Genomic DNA, 14,866 nt, shown 5'->3' on the forward strand with positions numbered 1-14,866 from the left:
ATATATATATATATATATATATATATATATATATATATATATATATATATATATAATCATAATACAGTAAAACAAAACTTTAGTCTTTCATTTGGCTCTGTAAAAGCAGACCCAGTGTCTGAACTCATCCTCAGTTAAAAATAACTCAGTTTCAATAGAGCTGTTTTATTTTTGTAAGTGCAATGAGTCATCCAAAAAAAGATGTGAGCAGGATATGGATACTATCATTCTGCTGATGGGTCTGTCTCATTGTTGTAAACGCTGGGAAAATATTCACTTAATATTTGCTCACCCCAAATATAATAAAATGGATATCATAAATTTAGCTTAAATCACATCAAAATGTGTGTTTTGTTTCACTTTGTTATTTATCAGTGATGTACTAAAACTAGAATATGCTGTTATGTTGGTAACTGTAATCTAAAGGTGTTTAAACTGATGGGAATTGATAGTTGAATCAAAAACGTAAATATAAATGAATAATTGGTGCTAAAGGTAAAATGCATTTAATTAACATTATGAGGCTCATGTAATCTGAAGCTTTGCTAAACATTAGGTTTGGGTTTTTTGTCCTCTGTGCTGCTGAGAGGACAGGGTTCAGGTCAGTTTAGGGTCTTATTTGTTTGGAGCCCTAAGGGATTCAGCAGTTTGCTCACAGAGAGCCAGATTGTGACTAACACTAAGCTGACCCTGCTTGGCTTCACCACAACAGACTGTACTGTTTGGCCATAACAACCACTCCATAAACAAAACACTTGTGCTGCTCCACTACACTTGGCTCCAACACACCAGCCATCCTATTTAGTCAGAAAGTTCCCACCCTTTAACCTGAATATACTTTCTAGATTTGGTTCACCAACAGCACTGAATTAATGACCTCTTGTTCAGCTTGGTGGGATTCATCTACGGTAACAACTTTGGTTCGACTCACTGCTAAACTTTTCCCCATTTTAAGTTCTCTTCCTTTTAATTGTCGCATAATTTGGTTTAAGGCTATTAGGCGTTGTTTCCTAGCTGAACAAGTTTGTCAAGTGATGCATTTGTTTTTGTTGCACTAAGCCTTAGTTTTAAGGCGGTTTAACTCCAGTAAATAACTATTCCCTTAGTGACTAAGGGAATAGTTATTTACTGGAGTTAAACCGACTAGATTGTGAGGTTCCCCTACCTGTTTTTTTTTTTTTTTTTTTTGTTACAGCGTCGGCATGTCTCCCTCTTATTAGTGTAGGTTGTTTGGCATTGATTAAGTTTTATTCATTGATTGAGTTTTGTTTTATTTTCAGCATTATTTTTTTTTATTTGTTCTTAGAGTGGGGTTATAACAAGCACATTTTAATAGATTCATTTTTTTTAATCAGATGATCCATAGATTCTTTAGCAGCAACGTGAAATTGTCCCAATATTTGAGACGTCACAAATGTGCTTTTTTTTATCCTGCCAAGGACAGATTATTGTAAATTTCTGTTTCTATTCCTTCTAATCCTTGTGTTGTTAGTGGTATTTTATTACATGACGTCAGTATTATGCAGATAAGACCAAACAATGGTAATAGCCCCAGGGAAAATAAAGGGGCTGTTTTTCTAAAAGGACTAAAACTGAAAGTTTTCTCTCTGCATCTCTATAAAAAAACAAATAGATTCTAAAATGTCCTAACAGTTGATAAACAGGTTTAAATCTTCTCTCATTGTTAGTAGCACCATGATTACATGCCATCTGCAATGAATGGTTATTCATTTAAGTTATTTTGTTGATGTTTCAAAGTCTACGTAGTAGACCTTTTGGACTGTAAATTCTTAGCGGAGCAGCATCCAGATGTTGGGAGTAAATCACTTCTCACTGGAGCTAGAGCCCTCAGCTAGTTTTAGCACAATTATGGTAGGTAAATACCTAATGCTTTTCAGGCAGGTGTTAGTGGCAGGTCTTGATAACTGTGGATGGAAAATATTGGCATTCTTTGGCTTTACTTGCACTCTGTTATTCATGCCTGAATCAATTTCTCAAGCAACAACTGTCAACCTCAAATATTTGAACTTTGAAAGTCTCTTTTGCTTTACTGCACATGACTGCACCCATGTTATCTCTCTGCAGCTATTAATGTGTAGCTAGTGTGGGCCTCGGGTAAATCTGCTATACCTTATTCTAGCACAAGGGAAAACTGTTGGATGAACAGAGTAGGAAATGAAACTGAGGAGGGATTAAATTTGCATGCAGAAATGTGTGGGAAAACACAAGGAAGTGAAGACGTCAAAACATGCATTTGGAAATCTCCCTTCTGCTTGTTCATATTTTACGCAATATGTCACCAGTTTGCTCACCAAAGTGTTAGTTATTTGGAAACTGTCTGGACAGACTTTCGTTTTACCCTTATTTGCTTACATGCAACCCTCAGTTCACAGCTATTAAATATGTTCAGCATGTTTGCAAATTAAAAACAGTCAACAAGCACAACAGATATATTTTTAGTTTTACTGTCCTCTAAGCACTCTGTGTTGTGTTTCCTCTATAAGTTTCTTTTTAATTTCTTATGAAGAAAAGGGAAGCTAGAAGCTATGGCAAAATCATTGAGGTTCTGTTTCATCCTGATTATGAAAATTATGATCTTTAAGACATAGCTTAAAAAGATGAGTCAGCTTGAGAACACCTTGTTCCTAATTCTACTGAACTCTTTCAAAAAAACACTTAAGAGCTTTGTTTTCCATGGCTATCGGTTAAATTTTGGGTTTTCATATTTAATGGTTACTTTCCTGATTAAATTCTTCCGATTTTAATCATTTGATCACTAACTAAATCCTATAGTCTGACTTTTTGTCTTTGAAAGTGCTGTTAGAGCTGCTTTTATGGTTTTAGTTGACATATAATGCATATTACGGTAAATACTTTAACGGACTAATGTATCTTAGCTATGATAAATTCATATATTTTCTCGGAAAATGTGTTCCGTTTGTCCCAGACACAAACCTGAAGTAGGGTGGCTAAAAAATGTATGTACTTTTGAGTAGCTACACTGAGTTTCCTGATACACCTTTTTTTATTTCATATACTATAACAAATTTCAGCTTTAAATATTAGTCATTACAAATAATTATACAGTATGATAACAGCAGAATTAAAACACCTGCCTTTTTACTTAATTTTTAGTATGGCTTGTTAAAAAAAAAGGCTTATATTTATATTTTATAAACAGAAAAATTTAATAAACAATAACGGATATGAAATTAATGAACAACTCATTGTTAAGCAATGTGTTTCATACATGTAAAACATAAGCAGATAGAATTGGTGTTTCTATCAGTTTACGTATATTGGACATTTATAATACAGACCAATATTTTTGGATACTCTATTTTTTTGGCTGATATTGGACCAATTGTTAAAATCCAAGTCCAGTCAGGACATTAAAATTTTTTATAGAGTCTGTGTTGGCAGAGGTGTTTTTATCAGAACCATTTGGAGACATATCTACCATACTTTAAGCCAGCAGCAACACCCATTTGTTAACTTTTGTCTGTTTAAATATCATAAGAATGTGAAAAGGTTCTTTAGGCTTTTATGCACATTTGGTTGACAAGTCCAGACTGATGCTGTTTTGCTAAAATTCCCTTCAGTTTATTTATTTATGCTGTTTTTTCTTCAAGGAAAGCAACAAAACATAAAAAAACATGTTCAAATTAGATTTGGTCATAAATCTAAAATATTCAGTGAGACCCAATTAAGGCCCAATATTCCGATATTATGGTCCAAGTTGGATCCAGTTACATGCAGTCTATGTCCATGGTAGCTAGGGTCATAGCTCTAAACCTGCGTTCTGCTTTATGCTTCCTCCTAGGTATGCTGTCATTGCTTTTGGCTGTGCCAGCTGTCCAAAGATCACCTGCGGACGCGATGGCTGCGGTACAGAGTTCTGCTACCACTGCAAACAGCTGTGGCATCCCAATCAGACATGTGACACGGCACGGCAGCAAAGAGCTCAGAGCCTTCGGCTGAGGAGCTTCAGGTCATCGTCACTGAGCTACAGCCAGGAGAGCGGCGCAGCCGGTAATGCTGATTGGTGGATGGATGACTGATCATAAATTAATTTGCATTGATCTAACTTGTTCTCTCAAGAATTTATGTTTTTTGGTCTGAAGGTGAGCTTATCCTCTAGGAAGGTCTCATGTTGGAGAGCTCACCAGTCAGTAGGAAACATCAGTCAACGAACATCATGCTTAAAAAAAGAAAATTGTAAATCTAAAGGAAAAGTGAAAGATTTCTAAATGATTCACAGTAGCTGTGTTGGTCTGTGTGCCTTAACCCATTCCTTGGCCCTTGGTCTCAATCCTGTTTCCAGTTAGCCTAGCCACTGTGTTTCTGTTAGCAGGAGTTGCCATTTTGGCTCAACTGTCCCATATATTAATGAGTTGATTTTTATTTTCTTGTTTAATTCTTTCTCCAATATTACACCACCTCATACATAACCTCATTTTCAAATGAATTGTCTAGATATATATCCTGTTTTATTATTTTGTCAAATGTCCCATTATGGTTTATTTTCTTTTAATTATCTATGGTAGGCGATGACATCAAGCCATGCCCTCGCTGCTCCGCGTATATCATCAAAATGAACGATGGAAGCTGTAATCATATGACCTGTGCCGTATGCGGCTGTGAGTTCTGTTGGCTCTGCATGAAAGAGATTTCTGATCTGCACTACTTGAGGTGAGACAAAAGCATGATGGTTGACTCTATAGTTATGTCTTTAAATCAAGTTTATACATTATTAAGTTTTTCTCTTAAAATCACTGTTTTATTATAGTCCTATTTTTAGAATCAGCTGTATTTACACAGAAACTTACCCTCTCACCTCAGCAGTCATCTCTGTTATTTCATGTTTATGTCATGCAAAAGATATGTTATGTGTACTTTGTCTTTTACTTTTTGTTCTGTTTTAAAATTATTTTCTATTGGTACAATTTGAAATTAAAACATCTTTTCTACAGTCATTCTTAGTTCTGCTCCTTGGGGCGCTTCAAACCAGGTGCTCTAACGCACCTGGTTTGAAGCAGTGGATCATGAACAGGCTTCTGAAGATTTTGTTCACCTTATTTTTTCTCTGTCTTCAGGTTCTTATACATGCCAGTAAAAAATCCAGAGCCTTTGTTTGTTTCACTCCTTAAAGGAATTTTCCATTACAGCCTTTTAAGAGCACATTTGATGTAGTCCTTGGACAAAGATTTATAAGGATCTCACACATGCTTTGGTTTACTGTAATAATTTGCTCAGCTTTTCTTTGAGCCCTAACAGACCCTTTTCCATTTTCCATCTTTACAGTCCATCAGGCTGCACATTCTGGGGGAAAAAGCCTTGGAGCAGAAAGAAAAAGATCCTCTGGCAGCTTGGGACTTTGGTGGGAGCGCCTGTGGGTATCGCTCTCATTGCAGGCATCGCCATCCCAGCAATGATCATTGGGATCCCAGTCTATGTGGGCAGAAGGGTGAGAACTCCCCTCAAACAGCTGGACTCGAGAGAAAAAATGTGTTTGACAAGATAAACATGCAGGTTTGAGAAAGAAAAGAATTATATCCGGCGAGAGGAACAAATATCAGCAATTTTTACATTGCAGAGGCAGACAATTTCTGGTTATATTATATTTAATGAGAGCAAGATGCCATCTTTCTCATTCAAGTCCTTTAGATGGTGATAATATGCTTAAGGGCTTTACTGCTACACAGCAGGGAAGAGAGAGTTGCTGCATCCAATTCAAAATAAAACTGCAATCACAAATTTTGATGGGGGTGAAAAAAATCACAGTTTGAAATTCTTGACCAAATTGCACAGTCTTAGTCAATTTGAATCATTCCAGATGGATACTGATGTTAAATATTTGTATAGAACCTGGAAGTTGACCAAACAGGGTAATGGCAGTAATGAAATGTAGGTTATAGATAGTTAAATTAAATAATCTATAATAATAGATTATTTTATTTAACTATCTATATATAGATAAAAATAATAATAAATCATTGTCCTAAAGTTAAACTTTACATTTAGAGAACTGAGCTATAAATGTATCAGAGGCTCTGTGGTCCATATCCAGATAAAAAGTCAAAGTAGATGGGTAAATTTTGCTTTCTTAGGTCCAAAAGTTATGCAATGGGAAAACTGAAATGTTTGTCTTTATTATATTTTGACTACTGTCAATAAATAGACTATAATTAAAAAGATTTATTTTAGTGATTTAATTGAACAAAAACAAAACTAGCAGAACAGGTCATGTGTTTGCAGTTCTATTTCCAAGCCTGTCAATTGGAAGGAAAACCTTTCGCAGAACAACAAGATAAAACGGCAGGAAAACCAGCAGTTATACAGGAATGTGAAGCAAACCTCTATTATTTTACATTTCTATTCTGGACGTTCCATTGCTCCATTTTTATATTATTTTTATTTTATTTGCTTTATTATGATATAGTGTAATATAACTTACCATGAAATATTAACTGTATGAACGATCTTATATTGAATTACTTCACTAAAATGGCTTTTAGATTGTATTCCTCTTTGAATTACAGATTAGTTTTATCATAGTTATGCACTAAATATATATATATAATTTTTTGTTTTTAAATCAGATTCATAACCGCTACGAAGGAAAGGACATTTCAAAGCATAAGAGGAACTTGGTGATAGCTGGTGGTGTGACGCTGTCGGTGATTGTATCTCCAGTGGTTGCTGCTGTCACTGTTGGTAGGAGAACCTTTTTTTATCTTGCCTTTTTTGATATTTGTAATATATTATGAGATTCCAGTCTAGGGAAACTGGGTGAAATTACATTTGTTTTTGTTTCTATTCTTCCTGAATCTCTTATTTAATATAGAATGGAAATGTTTATTGTCTTGAACGTATTCTACTTCCTGTGTGTCTTAGGTATTGGCGTTCCCATCATGCTTGCGTACGTCTATGGGGTTGTCCCAATCTCTCTGTGTCGGAGCGGAGGCTGTGGGGTTTCCGCCGGCAACGGAAAAGGAGTTCGAATTGAGTTTGATGATGAAAATGACAACATAGGCACCGGGCCAGTAGCTACAGGTGAGAATCCCCGAAATGAGGTAAATGATGTAGCAAAGTTGAGCCAACAACCATTAAGATGGCATGCAAACAATATTAAATAAAGATTGGTATTATTTTTTGCAATATTTTTTTTCATTTTTCTTTTTAAAGAAAATAATCAGTTAACTGGCTGCGCTAATCTGCAGAAAAGATGGGGATTTGCACAGGAGTACGTGGAATGCAATTACACTGAAACTAATGTTCATACCGGTGGATTTTGTACACAGAGCATACTTACATCAGGTGTTGGTTTAAAACATTGTTTTGTGAAAGGTTACTGCAAGGCCCAGGACAAATATTTGTGCGCATGTGTGTGGGTTGAGCCTCTTAGTTTCCCGGGGGCTGTAGAGCGTGAGAGAGGCAACATGTTTTTCTCAGCCTCTGTCAACAGCGAGAATAAGAATTTAAGACCACAATGACTTCAGATAGTCTGACCATCATGAGAACAAGAAGAGTAAAAGCAAAAAAAAAGACGTTTGTATATTGTGGTTGAAAAAAATCTATTTCCTATCAAATCCCTTCATAATATTTTCATATGAGTACTGATTTTCTTTTAGTGTTCACTCAGGCCATCTGCAAGGCTACACAGTGTCTGCGTGACAGGGTGTTTTAAACACAACAGAAGATAATTTTTCTCCTTCACATTTTAGACTCCTTCCTATCAAGGTTTCTTCAACATTTTACTGTTTTCCTCACATTGTATGTAACTTGTTTTTAAATCTGTATAAAGAAGAGCCTTTGTAGCTTTTTGCAGGCTTCGTAAGAATTTAGGGAAAACATGTATGATTCATTATCTATCTGTATCTGTCCTTCCTTGCAAGGTATTTAATATAAAATGCTGGCTTGAATGAGAAACAGAGGATCTCAATTTCTTGTTAAAGAAGTCACAATATGTTCCTAATTTTTATTTATCTCTTTAATAGTTTAACAAATTCATACACAATTTTAGTTTTTTAATATTAAGATTTTATTTTAGTCGTATTGGCCACCAAAGTTCTTTTTTTTGTCCCACTATTATGTAGATAAATACATTTAGTTTTTTTAATCTCATTCCCAGACACTACGTCTGTGGCGGAGACACGGCTCAACAACCCGAGCCTCGGAGACGGCGCAAGCGTCGGAGGTTTGACTGGCCTCAGCGTCAGCGGGAGCCACATGGAGCGCTGCGGAGTGAGCTCAGCTCAGCGGGACAACATGAGCGACAACGCCAGCACCACGGCACTTGCTGGGACCAGCATTACGGGCAGCCTGTCTGGCAGCTGCTACAACAGGTAAAACATGAAGAGCTCAGTGCTGCTTAATTATGGTATTGAAAACATGTGACTTGGAAAGACTATCTTGTTTCTCCACTTCTAACCCACCCTTTTTTTTTCTTTTTGACGAGCAGCGTAACTGATTACTTTTTATTTCTTATAATTGCTTTTGGAAGGATGGAAGTGCAGGCTGATGTCCAGAAGGAGCGCTGCAGTTTAAGCGGCGAGTCGGCCACCGTCAGCCTGGGGACGATCAGTGACAACGCCAGCACCAAAGCCATGGCCGGCTCCATTCTCAATGCCTACATGCCGCTTGAAAGGTTAGCATTCAGATCACACCCATCCTGCAATCAACAGTTTCTCACACCCTGGCTGGAAAAGATCCTAAGCATTTTAGGCTCATGTTGACATCATAATGTCATGCTGCACTCGGCCCTTTGTGACACACCCCACCATGTATTTAGACTCTACATGTACAGGAGAATATGTAGCATTTATTATTTTGTAGGTAAACATCATGGATCAGTTAGACTAATGTCCAACAAATCTGCATCACCCTTGATATCAAACATAAAAATAAGCTAGGATCTTAATTTCAGAAAAGATAAAATAAATGTGGAAATCCTTAGGGTTTCTTAAAATTTGAATTTTGATTTTGTTTTTTAGTGTTTCAAAAGTGCATTTAGATTTTGAGTAAAATGGTTAAAGCACATTTAATGGCTCACCACATCTTTTGTTCATATTGATCTTCTACAGATTAGAGAATTAAATGCAGAATAAAAATAACAATGAAGGTTTGGTTGAAGGACAATTAAAGTAGAATTTAATCAAGTTTAAAGCTTTTACTTTTTTCAAATTACAAAGTTTTTTATGTTTCCAATGAATCTGCAGGATAGAAAGAACTTTAATTCCTCGAGAATAAAATGGCGTAATACAAATAAAATGATGTTTAACTGTAAATGAGATATACCAAAACACATATATTTTATAAGAAAGAGTTTAAGAATAATTTCAGTCAAAAAGACAAAAAAAAAAATCTAACATAAAACATAAATTACAATCCTGTCCGCCAAATTAAATTTTATTTGATAAGTTAAAAAAATAAATGTATTAAATTAAGCCACAAATTGTGTGTAGTTGTGAGAGCTAACCATTGAAATGCCAGACATATGTTTGAATTCCACATCCAAAGGTTTGTATGTTTAAAGTCTTGTGATGTTATTTTGCAGAGACGGCAGCCTGGAGGTTCCCGCTGACTCTGAGTCCAAACAGGACAAGGTGAGACACGGCAGTGCCAGCAGCAGCATGGATGAGACCAGCTGCAGCAGTGGTCCGGCCGTCATCAAAGGAGCAGGCGCTGACGGATGTTTATGCTCATGTCCCTCCACATGCTGCTGTGGACAGCCCAGCAACCAGTGTGGCCCCTCTTCCTCTTGTTCTAAGGACCCTATCACTACTGTGGGCAAAACATGCAAAAGTAAGCTTTGGAGAAGAGCAAGCAGTAGCAGCAGCAGCAAAGGAGACAGAAGAGTGAATGAAAAACAAGGCGACATCGATGCTCAGTTTCTGGAGCAGCGGAGCGCTAACTCCTCCGAGCTGGATTCACCGTCTCTGAGCGGTAGCCTGCCTTCAGTGGCCGACTCGCACTGTAGCCACTTGTCATCCGAGTTCAGCTGCTCCGACCCTGAAACCCTAAAACCTAGCCAACCATCATCCCAGATTGACCCTCCCGCTCATCAGCCCACTATCACACCTTTGCCTGAGGTGGAGCATGACCGCCTCGAGAATCTCCCAGCTCAGAGTGGCCACGCAGCCTTCAGCCATCGCTTGCTGTCTTCATCCCCACCTGCTTCACCTAGAAAGAGAAGCAGTAGGACTTTCCTTTACATCAGCGAGGACGGCAGCGGTGGAAACACAAAGCCAGAGAGGTTTGTTGAAGAAACCACCAGAAGCACTGCCGAACAGCCTGTGAGCCCCACAAGGAAGCGATGCATACAGACAGATATTTGAAGGTACCCTTCCTTACTTTTGCTGTGTTACTGCTGCAAACTGTGTTCGCTTCATCATCAAATCTCAACATCCCCTTAAAGCTAGGAAGCTGAAGATCAGGGTTTATCAACGCAGTTAATCTGTTTAGTAACATAGGGTGAGAAGGAAGTAGGCAGGAGATTTATGGATGTGTATACACAAAGAAGATCATTTGGATCTCTGGTTTTAAGTTTCAGTCAAGTTTAAAGAGCAGTGAGCTAGATTTGAATGTATGAGGACATGTTTGAAGCAGGCTTTAAACTTTGTGAGATTCTGCAGATCTGCGGTGTTTTGCAGAGAGAACAGTTTCCTACAAAACATAATAGTTTCCTAAAACCCGGATCAAACCAGCGTTACGGATGTCCCAATCAGGATCATTTTATCCTAAATACCCAACTGAGTCATTTAACACTTTAGTGTGGTTATCAAGTCCCAGATGAACATGGAAACAAATTTACTGTCCCATGAATTATTTTTAATATTGGAGCTTTTATGTGCTGTTAAAAAAATAGATAAAAATGGTATGGTTTTTCATTAGTGTCAGGATTATACCTCATTTAAAATACTCTTCTATGACTCCCACTACTTGGTTGTCCTGACATGCTAGCCTAAAGCTAGCATAGTTTTATTTAGGATATTTCCAATCAGTAGTGATCAGCCTAATAACATTCCAGTCAGCTTCTAGCTCAGTTACAGACAAACTTGCTTAAAAAGTTGCTCCTTATCTGAATCAATGAAGCCATTTCCTTTGAACATTATAAAATAAGATAAAATAAGCAGCATTTGACCTGCTTTCCATGTCGCATTTTCTACAAAGACATGTTTTGTTTTTTTGTTTTTTCAGTGCAGCAAAGAGCACAATATGACAAAAAGGAGAGGGGGATTTAGATTTTTGCATACAATATGAGGCCTGTAGAACAGCTAGTGACTTTTAAAATGCAAAAACCTGCCTTAAAAATTGCAAATACAAATCTTGCTGGGGGTGAGGCAGGAGTTAAGCTATTGGTCATTTTGAAATGTTTTTATCGGGACATGCCTAGTTTTAGGGTTTTCCTGACGCTGGTTATGAATATGTAGTGTAAGCTGCTATCATAAACCTTATTATTAAATCTGCAAAAATGTTTCCTCTCTGGTTTAGCAGAAATCAGAGAATGATCTGATATCGCCACTGTGTCGCCAGTTTACCCTTAAAGTCCCTCAGGATGGTTAAAGTGACTCTGGGGTGTTGAGGTGGGACCAGACGATACAACAGCTTTGTATATTTTTCCTAATCAGACATAAGAAAAATTCTGTATTTGTTTTTGTTTAAGACGTGACTCATGTTTGTGTCCTATATATTTGCTTATTTTTATGGTAAACTTTGGGAAAGTGGCTTTAAAAGTTAAAGCCCTATGGTCCAAATTTGTTGGTATAATCAAATGAGAACTATCAGTTTGAATACTGATTTCTGTGCTTAAATGTTCTTAGTTGAAACCAATGACTTTCATGCAGTTACTGTTCACGATCTCTGCTGATTTATCAGATTTCACTACATGTTCAGAGTACTGTTGATGCATGAAAGGTAACTTTAATACAATTGGTTCAATTGTATATGCTACAAAGAGAGGAGCTCTATTTTCTTTTTTTTTTTTTTTATATAAAAATATGTAGCATCACTTAAAAGTTACAGGGCTTTTTAGAGATAAAATTGTAGATAACCAACCAAACATTGTATTTGCAATAATAAAATAAGCTTCTTAGATGACTATACAATAAGAACTGATGTCTCTTCTGTGGAAATGCATCAGCTTTATTTTGAAAATATCTTGTGCAATTAGAAACTGCTTCTGTGTAACCAAGCACATTCATCCTATTTAATATTGAGCAGTGACTGTACAGTATTAGATTTATGTTGTTTTGAATCCAAATGAAACATTCTGGATATACTTTATTAGCAGGCATTTTTCTTTTTCTTTTAGCAAATGGCTGATTCAAGAAATTGTATTTGTCCAACCTACAGTGCCTTGGGTAAATGTCCTGTGTGGTGTTTTTACTTTATTTCATTCTGTCTTCATGTGATAAATATGAAAAAATATTGTTGAAATGTCTTCTGCCTATAAACAAATTGTAACAAAAAGACAAAATCTTAAAGGAAAAACCAGCTTACGAGTTCTAAGAGCCATTTTGGCCTTCCAAAGACTCCTTTCAGGCTATGTTTTGCTGAGTTGCTCCTACTGTACTGTCCAAATTGACAATGATTACACCAAAATGTTTCCCTGTAGCCGCCAAAGTCTGTGTACGAAAACGGCGCATGTTGGCATTAAAATATGTTGAATTCAGAGCAGTTTGCTTCATCAGCTTCAGACTGCACTAAAGCTGCATCTACGGTTTTGCAGCCTGACAACTTAGCCGATATCTACCAGCTGCTTTCTGAGCTGCTCAACAGTGATTAGGAATTTCTCACTCTCTTTTAGATAAACCTCACACAGTTTATTTTCCTCATGTCTGAACTCCTTATTTAATTTAATTTCTCTGTTTCTATTTAAAAGGCTGATGTCATGTTTTTATTTCTCTAATTTTGGTGAAAAGAGGCTTATGCTATTTGAAACCTTCTGCATTTTGATTCCTTGCATTTGAATGTGCATGTCAATGCATATCCTTAAAAAATAAAAATGTCAATCAAGCATTTTGTGACTGTTTATTAGAACATTTTGTTTGGGTTTTTTTTTCTGACGCCTCTGTTATTTTCAGATTTTCCACCAAACCATTGCAAACCAAAAGATCTCAGCACATTTTTTACCATTTTCCATAATTTTTAATTCCCTTTCCATGTATAGCTTCCCTTTAATAACCACATGACATTTATTTTTTTGTCTCAATCTAAATAAACGTTTTAAGAAAACTTTCCCTTAGGGGTAGTGAAAGCAAAATTACAACAAACGCAGGACTCATTGTAATTTATTCACATATTTATTTACATACAGTTCATGCCTTAACATTCCATGAGGGAATAAAAACATTTTCAGAATAAGCTGAGCTTTGCTCCTCAGTACTAGAAGCAATTATCTTATTTGAAAACAAACCTAATTAAATAAAAGCTGTGGCACATTGCTGTATAGCGTTGGATGTAGATTTTACATCCCCGTTCCTTTTAAGTATGTCAACTAGATGTATTCTCTTTCAGAAATAAATTTTTTTTCTTTAGCCCTCTGTGGTTTACTTTCATAGCTTAAATCTTTTATTTTGCCTCAGTGCAGGTCATTTGATTTTAAGTTGTCAAAAAAAAGTCCCTTGTTTTTTTTTTGTTTTGTTTTGTTTTTTTTTTTTAGAAAAGCACCATATTTGAGTGGCATGTGTATAGTTTATCCAGAGTAATTCAGATCAGGGTAACAAATTATTCCTATGCAATGATGCAGTAAACCTGCCAGTTACCTGGCTGTTTAAAAACCTTCCCAGGCTTTTTAAAGTATAGCTTAAGTATTGTTTGTTTGGCTCTTAATGTTAATATCCAAGGTCTTCAAGTGTGCAGTGTACTGTTATTTTTAAATGGTGTATGATGATGAGAGAGGTTGATCCACACCATCAACTTTTATATAAAATATTTAATTTATCAAATACTGGCGTTCCCCAGAGGGATAAACATTTTATATTGCGACTTTCAGATTCTCCATGTGTATTCTCAACCTCAGTGATAATGCTTTTGCTTTTTGATTATGTCTACTGTGATCTTGGTGTAGGTAAATATGATCCTGTACACACCGTGTACTTAAAGCAACCACAGGGCTTTTTACAGATGCACCAAACATCCTTATCCCCCTATTTAGTTCACCAAACCTGACTCACCGAGGAGGTTTTATGACCATTTCTGAGTAACCAAGTCAAGCAATCCTATTTCATCCCTCCTGTTCTCAAGATAAGCCTATAATGATGGTAATATCGGTGGAACATTTTACTATGAAGCAATCTGGTAAGTCACAACCTTTTTTTCCCCCCTGTCTAACTGGATTTTAGAGGCTGTTGGTCTGAATTTGAATCCATTTGAATTACAGGATAGTGGGAACTAAAGATTAGGTCGATGACAAGGAGGCCTTCCTGGTTCATCAAAGATAAAGCTCCACAATATAATTTGAATGATGAAAAGGGTGTGATTACTCTGATATACTGTTTGTACACATTGGTTATTGGTCATTTGTGGCAAGCAATTAAAAATAACACCCCTTTTAAATAGTTGTATCTCTTAAATTGCATAGCTAATTGTTTTTACTGAAATCCATTTGATCTAGGGCAAGTTTGAAAGCAATATTTAACGTTAAACTATTTTCGTATCAGCCCTATAACATAAGATGAATTTAATGCATTTTAAATTCAAATCAATTGAAGAGAAATTAAATGTAACTAATAGGCTGTTTTGTTTTAAAGAGTTAATGTTGATAGCTGCACCAGGTGATTCACAGGCCAAAAAACTTCATCAAGAAACAAAAGGACATTTTGTGTGTCTGTATTGTTGTTCCTTGTATCAATAAATCACA

The 14,866-nt window shown here is 36.3% G+C and overlaps 1 protein-coding gene across 1 annotated transcript in view; it reads left to right on the plus strand.

Annotated features, from left to right (window-relative positions):
* LOC107088370 (E3 ubiquitin-protein ligase RNF19A-like) overlaps window positions 1-10,585 on the plus strand; it is a 23,794-nt gene extending 13,209 nt beyond the window's left edge. The window contains exons 3-10 of the mRNA XM_015380498.1: window positions 3,824-4,032; window positions 4,548-4,692; window positions 5,305-5,467; window positions 6,603-6,717; window positions 6,898-7,056; window positions 8,135-8,348; window positions 8,507-8,650; window positions 9,560-10,585. Of these exons, the coding sequence (XP_015235984.1) occupies window positions 3,824-4,032; window positions 4,548-4,692; window positions 5,305-5,467; window positions 6,603-6,717; window positions 6,898-7,056; window positions 8,135-8,348; window positions 8,507-8,650; window positions 9,560-10,340 (1,930 nt within the window). The 3' untranslated portion in view covers window positions 10,341-10,585. The remainder of the gene's footprint in view (window positions 1-3,823; window positions 4,033-4,547; window positions 4,693-5,304; window positions 5,468-6,602; window positions 6,718-6,897; window positions 7,057-8,134; window positions 8,349-8,506; window positions 8,651-9,559) is intronic.
* Window positions 10,586-14,866: the final 4,281 nt, after the last annotated feature.

The sequence above is a fragment of the Cyprinodon variegatus genome, unplaced genomic scaffold, assembly GCF_000732505.1.
Source record: "Cyprinodon variegatus isolate N-32 unplaced genomic scaffold, C_variegatus-1.0 Scaffold216, whole genome shotgun sequence".
NCBI classification, from domain to species: domain Eukaryota; kingdom Metazoa; phylum Chordata; class Actinopteri; order Cyprinodontiformes; family Cyprinodontidae; genus Cyprinodon; species Cyprinodon variegatus.